Genomic DNA, 16,714 nt, shown 5'->3' with positions numbered 1-16,714 from the left:
CAAAGGGGGCCAGGGTGACACAGACAGTTCATCGGCCGGCCAGGGTGAAGCAGACGACAGTCCATCGGGTGGCCTGGGCGGAGCAGACTGTGCAGACGGCCAGGGCAGAAACGTCAGTCCATCAGGCGGCCAGGGCAGAGCAGACGGTCCCTCGGGCGGCCAGGGCAGAGCAGACGGTCCCTCGGGCGGCCAGGGCAGAGCAGACGGTCCCTCGGGCGGCCAGGGCAGAGCAGACGGTCCCTCGGGCGGCCAGGGCAGAGCAGACGGTCCCTCGGGCGGCCAGGGCAGAGCAGACGGTCCCTCGGGCGGCCAGGGCAGAGCAGACGGTCCCTCGGGCGGCCAGGACAGAGCAGACGGTCCCTCGGGCGGCCAGGACAGGGGAGACGGTCCCTCGGGCGGCCAGGACAGAGGAGACGGTCCCTCGGGCGGCCAGGACAGAGGAGACAATGCCTCGGGCGGCCAGGGCGGAGACTTTCCCTCGGGCGGCCAGGGCGGAGACTTTCCCTCGGGCGGCCAGGGCGGAGACTTTCCCTCGGGCGGCCAGGGCGGAGACTTTCCCTCGGGCGGCCAGGGCGGAGACTTTCCCTCGGGCGGCCAGGGCGGAGACTTTCCCTCGGGCGGCCAGGGCGGAGACTTTCCCTCGGGCGGCCAGGGCGGAGACTTTCCCTCGGGCGGCCAGGGCGGAGACTTTCCCTCGGGCGGCCAGGGCGGAGACTTTCCCTCGGGCGGCCAGGGCGGAGACTTTCCCTCGGGCGGCCAGGGCGGAGACTTTCCCTCGGGCGGCCAGGGCGGAGACTTTCCCTCGGGCGGCCAGGGCGGAGACGACACCTCGGGCGGCCAGGGCGGAGACTTTCCCTCGGGCGGCCAGGGCGGAGACGACACCTCGGGCGGCCAGGGCGGAGACGACACCTCGGGCGGCCAGGGCGGAGACGACACCTCGGGCGGCCAGGGCGGAGACGACACCTCGGGCGGCCAGGGCGGAGACGACACCTCGGGCGGCCAGGGCGGAGACGACACCTCGGGCGGCCAGGGCGGAGACGACACCTCGGGCGGCCAGGGCGGAGACGACACCTCGGGCGGCCAGGGCGGAGCAGAAGACAGTCCATCGGGTGGCCACGGCGGAGACGACCCCTCGGGCGGCCATGGCTCAGGAACTGGAACAGACACCACCGGCTCAGGTACTGGAACTGGAACTGGCACCACCGGCTCAGGCACTGGAACAGGAACTGGCACCACCGGCTCAGGCACTGGACCACCGGCTCAGGCACTGGAACAGGAACTGGCACCACCGGCTCAGGCACTGGAACTGGCACCACCGGCTCAGGCACTGGAACTGGCACCACCGACTCAGGCACTGGAACTGGCACCACCGACTCAGGCACTGGAACTGGCACCACCGACTCAGGCACTGGAACTGGCACCACCGACTCAGGCACTGGAACTGGCACCACCGACTCAGGCACTGGAACTGGCACCACCGACTCAGGCACTGGAACTGGCACCACCGACTCAGGCACTGGAACTGGCACCACCGACTCAGGCACTGGAACTGGCACCACCGACTCAGGCACTGGAACTGGCACCACCGACTCAGGCACTGGAACTGGCACCACCGACTCAGGCACTGGAACTGGCACCACCGACTCAGGCACTGGAACTGGCACCACCGACTCAGGCACTGGAACTGGCACCACCGGCTCAGGAACAGACACCACCGGCCCAAGTGTGTGCGTAGCCCACACACACCACATGGCTGTGGCCATAATGGCCAGTGTCGCGGTCACTGAGGGCTCAGGAACAGCCGGCTCAGGCTCAGGAACAGACACCACCGGCTCAGGAACAGACACAGGAACAGGCAGAGACTCAGGAACGGACACTGGCTCCGGCTCAGGAACGGACACTGGCTCCGGCTCAGGAAGGGACACTGGCTCCGGCTCAGGAACGGACACTGGCTCCGGCTCAGGAACGGACACTGGCTCCGGCTCAGGAACGGACACTGGCTCCGGCTCAGGAACGGACACTGGCTCCGGCTCAGGAACGGACACTGGCTCCGGCTCAGGAACGGACACTGGCTCCGGCTCAGGAACGGACACTGGCTCCGGCTCAGGAACGGACACTGGCTCCGGCTCAGGAACGGACACTGGCTCCGGCTCAGGAACGGACACTGTGGGTCCGAAAGGCATCTCCAGGATTCTGGCCAGACGCTCGAAGTAATCTGACAATGTCCCAGACGCCACCGGCTCGGGCACTGGAACTGGCCCCACCGGCTCGGGCACTGGAACTGACACCACCGGCTCGGGCACTGGAACTGGCCCCACCGGCTCGGGCACTGGAACTGACACCACCGGCTCGGGCACTGGAACTGGCACCACCAGCTCCGACTCAGGAACAGACACCACCGGCTCAAGTTCAGACACAGGCTCGACGGCGGCCATCTTGTCCGGAGACACAGGCTCGGCGGCGGCCATCTTGTCCAGAGACATAGGCTCGGCAGACGTGACGTGAACATTCCTGGGTGTTTCTAGGATCTTAAGTAGCGTTGAAATATATTCAAACAATGTTCCAGTGGCCATCTCCTCAGGGGACACCAGCTCCGCGTCGGCCATCTTGTCCGAAGACACAGGCTCGGCAGACGTGACGTGAACAGTCTCTGGATCGGCTGACGTGACATGAACAGTCTCTGGATCAGCAGACGTGTTCCCTTTCCCTCTTCTCCGTCCGCGACGGCGAGATGGTGGTTGCGGTCCGTCCCTCACGAGCCCAGGGTCAAAGGGGGGCCATGGTGGAGAGTGCTGTTGGATCTCCACTCGACCACCTCCTCCTCTGCGACCACCCCGGGTCCCACGAAAAATAACTAGGCGGGTTCCCTTAAAAAATTCTCTCCTCTCCAGTTCGGTGGCTGGGGAAGAGAAGTTTGAACTCATACTGCTGGTTCTTGTTTGACGGAGTCCTTCTGTCACGTTCCACACTTAATGAAACAAAGGAAGATCCAATAGCAGTATGAGATTTATTAAGGGTGATCCAAAAGCAATGGTCAAGTCCAGGCATGGGTCAAAATCCGATAAGGCAATCCAAAACAAGACACAAACAGGAACAGGCAGGAAACGGACACAGAAGTGGCGTGAAATACAACAAGGACTCCGTAACAAACACTAAACAGGCAGGGTATTTATACACAGGGAATGACAATGATAATGGGAAACAGGCTGAGTGCAATGATCAGTGATAAGGGACAGCTGAGTGCAATGAAAAGACAAGGATCATGGGGAATGTAGTTCAAGAGTGTGCTGGACACCGTGAGAAAGGAGGACATCTAGTGGTGACCCAAAGAACATAAACCAGACACTGTGACACTCAGAGGTCGCTCTTTCACAGCTCAAAAGCAGATTTTATTAAAATTTCAATTTTGTATCCAATGTTTTTCCTAAAATTCCTATCTGACATAAAACCAAAAAATACAATTAGACAACTTTTAACATACGGTAAGAGTATACAGCTATAAAATTAATGCCAAAGACTTACTAAAACAATACTAAATACTAAAACAGCTAAAAGTGTTCACAGAGGCAGAAAAATATTAATGTCCACATATGGAAGTTCATACACGAGCCAATGTGCACACATGCACACTAACACACACAAGCATGCACGCACACATTCCAGTTTCCCCTTGTTCAACATGCTTTTCCTTTTTCCTGTGGCCTAGATAAAGGTTTTTTCCGCTGAACATCACAAAACATCTTCACACTCACATATGTTCAGTTTACACTGGGGCTAAACTTAAGTTTATGTTAACCTAGAACTTATCAGATGTTGCTAAGGTTCATGTTTCCACTGTGACTGTTTCAATGTGCTTTATTAGCAGTGTTTTCAGAGTCAAGCATCACTAGTGTTGCCCAAAATTAGTGGTGAGTAATTTGAACAAACCCCTAAACTGAAAGTTTTTGTAATCTAAACTATAAACTTTAGGATTGTGCTTGTAAATAAGTATAATGTGTATGAGAAAAAAGTGAGAAAATTCCATAAATTTGCTTCAAAGGATGAATGTGAGCAATATTTAGTTACCAGAACATCACAGAGACGATCAACCACATAGAAACGTGCTATAACACCTTATTGTGATAGTGAGTTTTCCGCTACTCATATTTTCTTCAGATATACACATATGAAAACCAGTATGTGAAAGGAGTAGTATGTCTGAATTTATAGTTTTAAAAAAACAGTAAGCTACACTGTAAAAATAAAAGGTGCCTGGAGGAACCTTTTGGGGTTCTTCACTTTGCCACACCGGCGGAACCGTCTGTAGATCCTCTAGGCACCCTTTAAAAAGGGCCGGTTCTCTGAGGAACCACACAGGTTTCCTGAGGAACTCTTATATTAGGCACTGTGTGGAACCACTGTGGGTGCCTCCAGGAACCAAATTTCATTTTTTTTTTTAAATATTTAATTTCATGTTATTACTATGGTTACCTTTGACTTCTATTATAATAAACAAATTGAACCAAATACAAAATAAGAATTGTTTATTACATATTTGATATTCATTTTTATACATACACTTCCATGCACATGGGGAAAAAAGCTAACTACAGATTAATATCAATGACTACACAAAAAAATAGTATAATACATAAGCAACATGAATAATCAACCATGTATATACAATAGATAAACAAGAAAAGACATCTCAACAAAATGCATGGAAACACATATGTTCCACTAAATAAATCAATGTAAAAAAATTACATTTGAACTAATTAAAAATGTCCATCATACTTAACTTTAAAACATTTGTGTTTCAGTCCGATGGTGAGTCTGACATCACTGTTTCCAAGTCCAAAAGCTCTATCAGATGCCAAAAACAAACAACAGTGCTAATATACACTCATTGTGCTGTAACCTTTATCTCTATACTGAAATCTCTGATGGTTAGTTATTCAGCTATTTTGAATCATAAAATGTTTAAGTCTGGGATGCCGTTAGACTGGAGACTGTAATGTACACTATGGCTTTTGAAAAGCTTAAATGTGAGACTTGAATCAACAGTGTTCATAAATGGTTGTTGAGTATTCTCATGAAAGATAGAGGAAGTAGAGGCTTCGACCCGAAACAGAGTTAAGGTGCAGTAAAATGATCTGTTGTTCTGTGAATGTTCACTGGTGAATTCAGTCATTTCAATATGAATTCACACGATCAGCAATTTCGTTTGTGGTCAAAAATGTCACTATGGGACCAAGTTGGTGTGAGGTACTTAACGAGTTAGAAAAGTGAAAAGGTACAGCATCGTTTTCCGTTTGTTTTTCCTCTTTTCTGGTGGATGGTCCAGGCACTTCAGTGATTTTCAGGTCTACAGGAGGATTTTTATTCTTGATCAAACTTGTATTTCAGCTTTCCGAGATCCCTGCAAAGTACAACATTTACTGTTAGTAATGTTATTAAAGTGATAGTTGTGAAATTTAAATAATTTCCTCAGCCTTGTGACGTTCCAAACCTGTTTGACTTTCTGTCTGTGGAACCCAAAAGCAGATCTCAGGCATAATGCAACCCCTCGCTGACACTGCATGAAACACAAGCAGAAAACAATTGTGTAAATCATTCATGAAACCATTCTTATGCACACTTGTCTAGTTCAATTCAATGCAACAATTTATGTAAAAATGGTTAAGCTCCAAAAATGTCCCAGAAAAGATCCTAAAAATAATCAATGAGTTCACAACTCATGTGTTATGGGTTGTGTTGCAAGTCTTCTGAAGCCTAATTGAGAGTGAGGAGTCACGTGCCGACTTGGGTTGATTTGGGCGGGGTCTGAGCCTGTCGGCCATGATGGAAGGAGACGCTATCGGTTGCCAGGGGCAACGCCTTCAGAACTACACAGAAGCGCGACTAAACATTCCAGAGCTCTTTCATTTTTGCGCATTTATTAGGCTATTATTATTAGGCTATTTATTATTTCAGCGGGACACAGACTGATCTACGAATACGAAAAAGAAAAGGAAGAAAGTAAAGCAATGCAAAAAGATAAGGCGAAAGAAAAGGGACCTTACAGGAACAAGCTCACACCAAGCGCAAAACAGCGGTATTTAGAGAAGATAACATGAGATATAATTTGTCTTGTGTTGACCTAACGGGCGATCTTTGGTCTTGAATCTTGTTCCCTGGCCAAACTGAGGGCTAAGTGAAATTTCATAACTTTATATTTAGGCTATTTAACTTTACCGTTGTTGTAATGTTAGACTAGAGCGCTGACTTTGTATGTTTGACTGAATCGTTTGCTTTATTTCTTATTGTATAGCTTCTTGTACTTTTTACTTATAGGCTACTTTTATAATGACTATTATTGATAAAACTGAAATTCAACAAAAAGAGACAGGGTTTAGTTTTGTATTTTTATTTTATTTTATTACAGTCATGATCAGAGTACAAATGCACATAATATATTGCCTGAACCATATTAATAAGTTTAATATTTTTAAAATTTAAACGAAAAGAACAATTTAAATATAACAATTTTTTAAAAAAAGTTTTGTTATAAATATGCTAACGTTACGTGTAGTGAATATAATAAATATGCGTTGCCTGAACCACATTTGTGTAATGTTTAAGATTTCTTTAAATGAAAACGAAAAGAGGCAGTGTAGTGTTTTATAACATATTTCGTTTTATTGTTGCCTAAAATGTACATACAGAGATAACCGGAGTAGCAGAGCGAGCTGAGTGACGCGCGTCCTCGGGAGTCATTCTCCTGAGCTGGACTTGGCATTTAAGTCCAAACTTTGCGTACTTGCTATTGAGAAATGCCTAATGTCGGCGCTTGGCTTCTTGTGACAAACACTGGAGCAGTTTTTACTTCCAGGCATGGTAAAACAGTGCGGAATTGCGAAAACCTCCTCTACTACCGAGTTAACAACACACGTAAACAATGATGTTTTGCCGCTGGAATCCTGCCAACATGGCGGATCGGGGGAGGGGCTCTATACCGTGACGACAACTCCTCACTCTCAATAGCTTTTTCCTATTTATTAATTTTTTTGTTTGTTGAAAAAGACTAAACTTGAAGTTATAATTCAGAGTTAAAATGTCTATAGCATTTTTTGTGAATCAAACCTGTGATATTATTTTTCTGAGTAACATGAATGAGATTTGAGATCATGAGAAAAGATTTTCAGAGAGTAACTGATTAAAAAACACAAGTACACAGTCAAACAATACAATTTCACACAGAGAAAGTTCATAGTAATAAAGTACTTGCATGTGGTGCAGGTAACTTACTGTAATTCAATGTTGCCACTGAAATGTTCAGATTATTTTAGAAATGTAATGGTTGTTCTGGGGAAACAAAAGAACAAAGCTGATTATTCACAACATAATATTTATTGACCAGTAAATGGCTTTAAAATGGTATTTGAGAGATTGAGGGCACCTGTAGTAAAGTTAGGCTAAACAAAAACAGAGCAAACTATAACCTGTTTTTGTTATTCATAACAAACGCCAAGAATCAGAGAATTTTCTAAATTAGTTAGGCTATATCAGCAATTTGAAGACACAGTTGTACAAAATATGTTGAATTGAATGACTAAATCAATGTAAGACAATAAGTCAATCATTTCCATTTGTTCATTAGATCAACGTAGTTAGCATCGCGGCTAAAACCTTCATACCAGATACTGTGCAATAAACGAGTGGTAAACACTGTAAAAACGTAGTAATGTATAATAAATTTAGTTTAGATATATGTGCAGGGGCGGACTTTACCATTAGGCAAAGGTCGGCAATTGCCTTGGGCCCCGAGCTACCTAGGGGCCCCCAAAATGCCCTATTAACTTATGTCTAAGTTTTTTTTTTTTATTATATATTTCTAAAACTCCATTTGCGAAAAATGGCATCAAATCATTAGTGTCGCAGACAGGAGGGGGCCCCCCCGCCTCACTACATTGGATTATTCCATTATCTCACTTACTGCGCATCTGCGAAAGTGACAAGGCTGTGCCAAAAAACTGACGGAGAAAAGAAGTGATTGACAGACAGAGTGTACAGAGTGACAGAGACAGAGTAAAAATGAAGCGAAGCTAGCTACCCAAGCGGTGCTGAAAAAAGGAGGAAGCGGGAGGAAAGCAAAAAGTCCGTAAAGGTGCGCGGCGCGAAAGATAAACAACACGCAGTAACAGGAGGACTGGGAAATACACAAACAGAGCAAGACGAGTCTAAACGCGAAAATTTAAAGTTTCGAGGTTACCCAAGCGGCTCAAATAAAAGAAATAAGTGAAAAGACGCTGATAAGTATTATTACGGCTACTGTTGGGGATACAGATCAGGAACAACAACGTCCAAGTCCAACGCACAGAAAAATCGTGAAGCAAAGAGGACACGGAGATCGACAGACAAAACTGAGCAGTTTATGAATCATGATATTTAAAAAAATCTCAGCTCTCAGATTCTGTCAATTCTATAACGAAATACAAACAATAAATACCGTTTTGCCGTTTTAATGTTACGTGACAGATTCCTATAGCGGCACGTGAACTGATCATCTCTAGCTAATAGTAAATAAACACGAATTAACAATGTTGAAAGATACAGTATAACTTACCGAAATGTATAATCCTCTTTCATAATATCGATCAATAAGTGTTTTTCAACCGTGGAAAGCTGTAAAACAGCTGGAGAACAATCGTCACATAACTTTACCTCAGGAAAGCCATTTAATTGGCTAGAAAAATAAGAGCTATTAGAGAGTATTTGGCTAAATATGTGTAGGCTACTATATTACTTATTTTAACCTTAAATTATACCAGCTGATAGGGCTTTTTTTTCTTGAGAAAAAGTAACGCCTATCTTGTGAAACGTTACCTAATATTTATCCAAATAAGTCAATATTGAATCAAATCACAAGAATTGAATCGAAATGGTGAAATTTGTCAAGCAAAAAAAAACCAAAAAACAAAAAAACATAGCTTACCAGAAATTGTACCATGTAGGCTAAACATTGTAACATGTTTCTGTTTAGGAGTAAAGAAGTGTATGCAGGGTTTAAAGGGGACGTTTTTTCTCCTCTCTAACCTTTACATCCCCGTAGATTAGCTTTACCTGCCTATCCACCATTCAGTCCATACATATTTTTTTCGCTCTCTTTTAAAGATTGGATGGGGAGGGGGCCCATAGCTCTACCTCGCCTTGGGCCCCCGATTTGCTAAATCCGCCACTGTATATGTGTGTGTTTGAATAGTGAGTAGACTCTGTATTTATATTTATTTGGCGAGTTTACAAACCTTGTAACGGAGAGCCGAACAAACGGCGGAAGCTTTGATGAGAGGAGCCGTTACTTTCTGATGACGATCAGCTGAGCTTTGTTGCGCGCGAGCAGCGCGAGGATCACTGAAGCGACGACAGCAGTTTCGTGACAGAATAATACTTTTCTCCTCCTGCTTCTTATTCTTCATATAATATTATTATTATTTAGTGTTGTTGTTTAAGGTTTAAATGACTTAATAAAATAGGCCTATACTAAATATATGTAAGCTACCCAAGTGAAAAAGACTATAGTTACTGTTAAATGTATTAAAAATGCATTAAAGTATATTTGTATTGTAGGTCTACTAAAAACACACTCAAGTACATTTTTAATACATTTAATAGTACATCTTTTTCACCTGGGTATGTATACTGAATCAAACTTGCCTATAATAATAATAATAAAAAAAATGCATTAAAGTAGGCTATATTTGTATTGTAGGTCTACTAAAAACACACTCAAGTACATTTTTAATACATTTAATAGTACGTCTTTTTCACCTGGGTATGTATTCTGAATCAAACTTAAGTAGCCTATAATAATAATAATAATAGGATAATAATAATAATAATAGAATAATAATCTAATTCGGGCCTCACTGAACCATTGGGTTCCTCCAGATGCTGGCTTTAACATAAGAGATCTTCCAGGAACCACTTGAATGTTAAAAGATCTTCCAATAACCCTTTTATCGCATTCAGGTTCCTCTATTTTCCCCCAAAGCACTTCGAGGTCTCATGGTAATGAAAAGGTGACTCCAGAACCTCTGAAGTAAATACAAAGTGCTTAAAGGATCCCATAAGTTCCAGCAAGAACCTCAAAGATTGTCAATGGTCCTCCAGTAACCCTACTATAGGAAAAAGAGCTTTGAGGCACCAAAATTACATTTTGAAGTTCCTTGAGTATCCGACAGGATACTTGAGGCTCCTTTAGTTTTTACAGTGTATAGTGGCCAAAAGTGATATCCAGAGGGGATATTTGTTTTTAATGACCCTACAAGTTCGATTAAACCTCCTCGATAAAAATATGAGGAAAATATTTTATTTGTTTTTTTAGATATTTGAAATATGAGGAAAGAACAAAACACTTAACTTAGTTAAGGTTTATCTGACTAAATTATTTGGCAAAAAAAGTGAAAACTACAGCTAGGTTTTATTATGCAAAAAGAAAAAAAAAAGAAGAAGAAGAAGCATAAGCTCAGAAAAAAAGGATACATTGACTAGTTATTATTATTTTGTTGGTTCTCTCTTGCATATTTTCATAATTTCTGTGTATGACAGCCTGGCCAAAAATGTCCACACAATTTGCATGTCTTGCAAAAGACATGAAAACAACTATTTGCAAAAACTGAATAGAGATTATCGAACTGTCAAAAGATTTGTGAGTGATTTAGAGCATAGAAGAACTTGGTCAGATATGAACATGGTCTTATTAATGAAAGTTTCTAAAATTAATTGTAGTAAAAGGGCAGCTATTTACAAATCCACTGTTGAGCAACAAACAGGTATTTGAGGCTGTTGGGGTGTCTGGAGTCTCAAGAACCTCAGCCTGGCAGTTGTGTATTAAGCTGAATTTCAGTCACCCCTAACCAAAGCTTACAAAGTGAAACATTTACAGTGGGTGTGTTCATGCTTTTCATCTTCAGAAATATCGTTCTTCCTTCCTCTATTGCACAAGTACTGTGACTTGCTTAATAATGTGTAACAACCTCTTTAAGTAGGTTCCGTTTACCTTAGAAGACCTTCCAAACTTCTATCTAAACGAACCTGTTTGAGATTGATACCGTTTATCTAAAAAGATATGAGAAATAAAACAAACAAACACTTTCTTTAAAAAACTAAAATCTGAATGTTTATTGTACTGAAACCAACTTATATGTCATTTACACAATCATTTGGAACACATTGTGTGTGTGTTTGTGTGTGTGTGTGTGTGTGTGTGTGTGTGTGTGTGTGTGTGTGTGTGTGTGTGTGTGTGTGTGTGTGTGTGTGTGTGTGTGTGTGTGTGTGTGTGTGTGTGTTTCCCTCATATAATAGTCAATAAGTGACAATGAATATGTATATACAGTGTAGGCCTATATATATATATATATATACACACACACACTGTATATCCATACATATATATATTCATTGTCACTTAATGACTATTATATGAGGGAAAAAACATAGGGCTTGATAACTTGATAGCTGTTGCAAGGTTTTATCTCTGAATCATGTTTCACATGAGAGGGTGTAAATGAACAATCATCACTAACACACACACACACACACACACACACACACACACACACACACACACACACACATACCGCATATGCAGCAGTTAGAAGCTCCTGTAGAAAAATGATAGCCCTTTATTGGCATCCATCCCCCACTTCTCTTTAATTGACCACACACATTTTCACTGCATTTGAACTCGAGACCGTAACTGACCTATCTTTGAGGGTACCAGGTGTATCGTACTACCATATACTTCAACACGAGCGCTCTTGTCAGCACTGGCTGCTACTACAACGCTACTGTGTTTTGTGCGTGTATGAGTTTGTGTGTGCCCATAAAGAAGCATTTGTTTGAATTAAAACACAAAGAAAAGTCCCTTGGCATGAATCTAAAAAGAGTCCTTGTCGCAGCAGGGGAAGTGAAAGACGGGCTGCGTGCACCTAGAGGTCAAACATGGGGAAGATCAATCTTCATCAAGGAGAGACGGGATGCTGGATTTATGGGCAGTGATGACGTGGGACAAGCATTCAGGGAGGTTTACAATACCTGCAGAGAGCTATTCATTAGCATCCCATTCATCTTAATGGCATGTGTTCTGGAAGTACATATCTTTGCTCTTGGACACTCAGCTCTGGACAACTCACAAAAACACACATGAACTCAAGCCTTTCGCAAGCAACTTAACTGAGCTGTGACATAAAAGAGCATACAGGGAAAAATGTAAAGAAATGATTTAGTCACAAACCAACACCTGCTCTATCATAATGAAATGTTGTTGATATATGCTAATTACATACATATTCCTTTGCCTTCTTTATAGCGGAAAAAGATTGTTTGTTTTTAAAATTGCACATAGTGCATAAAAAATCATACATAATTTGGGTCACAACTATAGTATTTTTCGTTTTGGATAAAGGACCAAAATATTAAAGACTTCATCTTGTTCTACAAAGAATTTTGTCCAATCAAATGCTCTCTAGAACGTGAATGCCCCATCCCCTAATAACACCGATAACTGACTAGCAAGTAGCTAATCACGGTGCATGGCTGTGATAGAACTCATCAGAATTGGATGCTAGCACTCTTTACAGTTTCTGCCATTGAAATATATTTTCTGCCACAAAAAAGACTAATTCAGCCTAAATCCTAGTGGCTATAACTTTTAAAAAGGGAATCATCATTATGTCTCACCCAAACTAGGAAATACATCTGCAATCATCAAGCAAATTCACACACTGAACCTCAATCTGATCATCCTAGAAAAGTACAACGCAAATATTACTGACATACCTTTTGTGGCCTGATGATAGATGGACGGGGAATATGTGGACGTTTTGTGTCCAGAACAGGGCTGTCATCCAGGGCATCGTCTTCCTCTGAGAGCCCTTCTGAGCTTGGGTAGGAATGAAGCGCGTGCTGGTTATCTGTTCCCGATTCTTTGGTTTTGGAGTTAGTTCCATTAGTCTTGGCCTGGATGGAGATGCAGCTGAATGAAGGCTGGCTTTCAGTCCTCACTGGGTTTACTGGACCAGGCTGAGTGAGAATGACTGGGCCCATGGCAGGATCTGACCCATTTTTAGAGAGTTCTGAGTCCAAGTATGGAGCGGGGTCAGCAGAAACTTCTGGAGGACCACCAAAACAGTACTGTAGCGCTGAGCATGGGAGCTCGTGCATCACGCCAGGAGATACAAGCGCTTCCTTTTTAAGTAATACAGCAGCTTTTAGTATGCAATCAAATGTTGAAGCTCCAGTTTATGGATGAGATCCCAATACGCAAAAGCATTTCAGGATTCCATCAGAGTTTGACGGTTTTCCATGGTTCCACGCAAAAGATCTAAAATAAATTTACCTCCAGAGACCTTCCTGCAAACGATTAAGTTTTGCTCAGAGACTCAATGTGTTTTGCAGAGGAACAGCCCCGATAACTTTCTCCATGAATGCTTCTGAGAAACTTCTGAACACATCCCGGTCAAATCATCAACTAAAAACCTGTTGAATGCACTGCAGTCTCCTCTGTACTGGTTCTTCCTTTTAACCTGCTCTCTCTGAGGATGATTGTGAAGCTCAGGGTTTTGCGAGTGATGGGCTTGTGGGGGTGTCCGAGTGTCTGGTTACCTGAGCAGGTACTCCCCCTGCCAAGGGCCTGTGGCATTGTCCTTGCGCATCCCAGTGTGCCAAGCAGAGGTGTTGGGTTTCAGAGCCACAGTAACTGATAGGCCCTTAGTGAAACTCAATTGTGGCGGGTTGTGGCAAGGAGCAAAAGAGGGAGAAAGCGTTATCAGAGACATCAGAACTGGTCATTGGACTTAAAGGGGTGGTATAATGCCCCTTTTTACAATTATGTAAAATAAGTCTTTGTTGTCCCCAGAGTGTGTATGTGAAGTTATAGCTCAAAATACCATACAGATAATTTTGTACAGCATGTTAAAGTTGTCCCTTTTTGGGGATCAGTAAAAATGCGTTGTTTCATGTGTGTCCCTTTAAATGCAAATGAGCTGCTGCTCCCGGCACAGAGGGTGGAGCTTCAAGAGCTCCAGTGTGTTAGCAGCTCCAATTACCTCACACAGGCAAGCACTAAAATTTCAGAAAATGTTCTGCCTTCTATGTTTAAACTGGAGTCGGACAATGATGGAGAGACTCAAGAAGAAGTGACAACATGTAGAATGCAACAGGACGTTTCCGAATGGTTAGTTGATGAATTGATGTCGCTGATGTGGAGTTAACTAACTTCAAGTCATTGATTAGCATATTCTGTCATGATAATCTATAAAATCACTCGTGTGGGAATTGTTGTAAGATGCCTACAGAGTGACATGCTATTGCATTTGTGTTACGTTCTGTATTGCATGTGAAAAGACTGATGCGACAGCTTGAGCCGACTCAGAAATGTGCTCATCCTCTTCTCAACATGGACTGCGTGTTGCTGAGGGCGGGGTTTATGTAAATTTTAGGGTTAGTGATGTCACTAACCCGGAGGAATGTCCTGTAGTCCCTACCAGCCATTTGTTGTAGTCCTTAAAAAACGATTTCTTTAAAAGCAGATATCTTCCTTTGCTTTGAACTTTGAGCGTTGCAACTTTGCAGATTTTGTTTATATGCTCAAACAGCAACATTACACACTATTTAAAATGAGAAAACTTATACTTATTAGTACTTATTACAGAAATAATATCCATTATAATAAGAATATATCATACTTAAGTGCTGAATGTATAGTAAGGGACACTTGATTGCATGTTATGTACAATTAAATTAAATTTAATATTAGTTTAAATGTATATTAAATGCAAAAAGTTTTAGTACTTTTTTGACCCACTTAAGTAAGACAGAAGTACATCTTCATAAGTAATTATTGTCTTTGAAATATGGTTAGAGTACTGTCAAATGAACTGACAAGCATTTATGGTAAACTAAAATATACTTTAATATCTGAAACTTGTATATAATGTGCAATTTAGTACATTTAAAGTATATACATTTTAAATGTAACATCAAATAACACTCAACTTTACATGTGCTTTTAGTCGACACATCAAAATAAAACAACAAAATATTGCAAAATAACAAAATAAGTGCACTTTCTATGTAGAGTGTGTTACACTCTAAGTACACTTAAGTCGCCTTTTATCATTAATATGTTATGTGCAAGCAGTGTTGGGTTACGCATTACGTAATGTGAGTTACATAATCAGATTACTTATTTCAAGTAACTAGTTAGGTAAAACATTACTTTTGATTAACTATCTGAGTTAAAAGTAATGAAAACTTTGGGTAACACTTTATTTTACAGTGTCCTTGTTACGTTACATGTACTTACCATAGTAATAACAGTAAATTATGCATAATTACATGCAACTAACCCTCAACCAAATCCTAATCCTACCCTAACCCTATAGTAAGTACATGTAGTTAATTACTATTACTCGGTACTTAAATATATAATTACACTGTAACAATGACACCTTAAAATAAAGTGTAACCAAACTTTGTTTTCCCATTTATTGACTGACACCACTTCTGTTCCCCAAGAGAAATAGGGAATAAAGGTGCAGATGCGTTGATGGTTATTGTACTTACATGTGAACATGCATTACTCATTCAGTATTCCTCAAAATGAATAAAAATTTAATGTTAAATTACACATATATACTGTATGTCTTTGCTGCTGACATTTGATGGTTCCACTTCAACCATACCAATAAGCAAAAATGGCTTTAGATAAATATCACATTTGTGTTTAAATTTGTTTTTATTGCTGAAGAGTGTTGAACTTTATTCTCCTGCATCCTTTTCTTCTGCAGTCCAGAATGGCAGCACAGTTTAAAGGTTTGTTTGAGGTGCGCCCTCTACTGTACAGACGGGAATTTGCATTCTTTCAGCCTGAGTCTTATTCATTTCACTTTTGGTGTGAAAGGGCCATTACATTTGACAAAAATAGAACTTTTGTTGAAATAAATATTAATGTTAGTAGTTAAAGACATTAGCCTAATTCTAGCTGGTATTTTCAGGAGGGAAAGAGAGGCTTATGCTGGTTTTCTGCTAGTCTTGCTAACGCACTAGCAAAATTAGGCACTTCACTAGCAAAACATAGTTGAAGATGCTGCTTAGCCACCTCAATCTTTTTCTTGACATTAGTTAATCAAGGAAAACATGCTGGTTCAGCTAGCTAAGTGGCTAAACATATAGCATCCAAAAAACAAAACAAAATATGCCTGTGACTATAGCTATAGTCTATCCAGCAGGGTACTGACACTGTATACAACTACAAAAACACAGTACATCGGTGAAAAGATCACATAATATAAAGTCAGGTAGGCAGCCATGTTACGACTCAATATTATATGCATAAATATATAGATTGGTCTAAAAATATGTCCACATTTGAGAAGGCCAATATTAGCACTCACTCGCCACATTACACAAGGTGGACAAATTGAACAATGCAGTGCCGCTGAAACATTGATGAGCCCTTTTGTTCGAGAATGTAAACAGGACTGCAGTTTCCACTCCACGTGGAGCCAAGGTACCATATGTGCACCAGAGAAACGTGAGTTCAGTGAGAATGAGCGTCTGAATGAAGTGAAGTCAAGCCACTATGACTTAATAACAAAGCTTTCATCCATGTATTTTAAACGACAGACTGTGCAGATGGGTGGAATTTTTCAGAGAAAGCCTGTTTAGACCTGCATAATTAAAGAAAACA

General features: G+C 42.2%; 1 protein-coding gene across 1 annotated transcript in view; it reads right to left on the bottom strand.

Moving 5' to 3' along the window:
* The window catches only part of LOC308694953 (uncharacterized protein), a gene marked incomplete at its 3' end in the record, with an annotated part of 37,091 nt that extends 23,689 nt beyond the window's left edge, over window positions 1-13,402 (bottom strand). Inside the window, exon 1 of the mRNA XM_081372810.1 lies at window positions 12,802-13,402. Within this exon, the coding sequence (XP_081228936.1) occupies window positions 12,802-13,185 (384 nt within the window). The 5' untranslated portion in view covers window positions 13,186-13,402. The remainder of the gene's footprint in view (window positions 1-12,801) is intronic.
* Between the last annotated feature and the right edge of the window lie 3,312 nt (window positions 13,403-16,714).

This window comes from Scardinius erythrophthalmus (assembly GCF_964197995.2).
Source record: "Scardinius erythrophthalmus genome assembly, chromosome: 8".
In the NCBI taxonomy this organism is placed as follows: domain Eukaryota; kingdom Metazoa; phylum Chordata; class Actinopteri; order Cypriniformes; family Leuciscidae; genus Scardinius; species Scardinius erythrophthalmus.
Note: the sequence above shows the minus strand (reverse complement) of the source record. Positions and strands in the feature narration are given on the sequence as shown.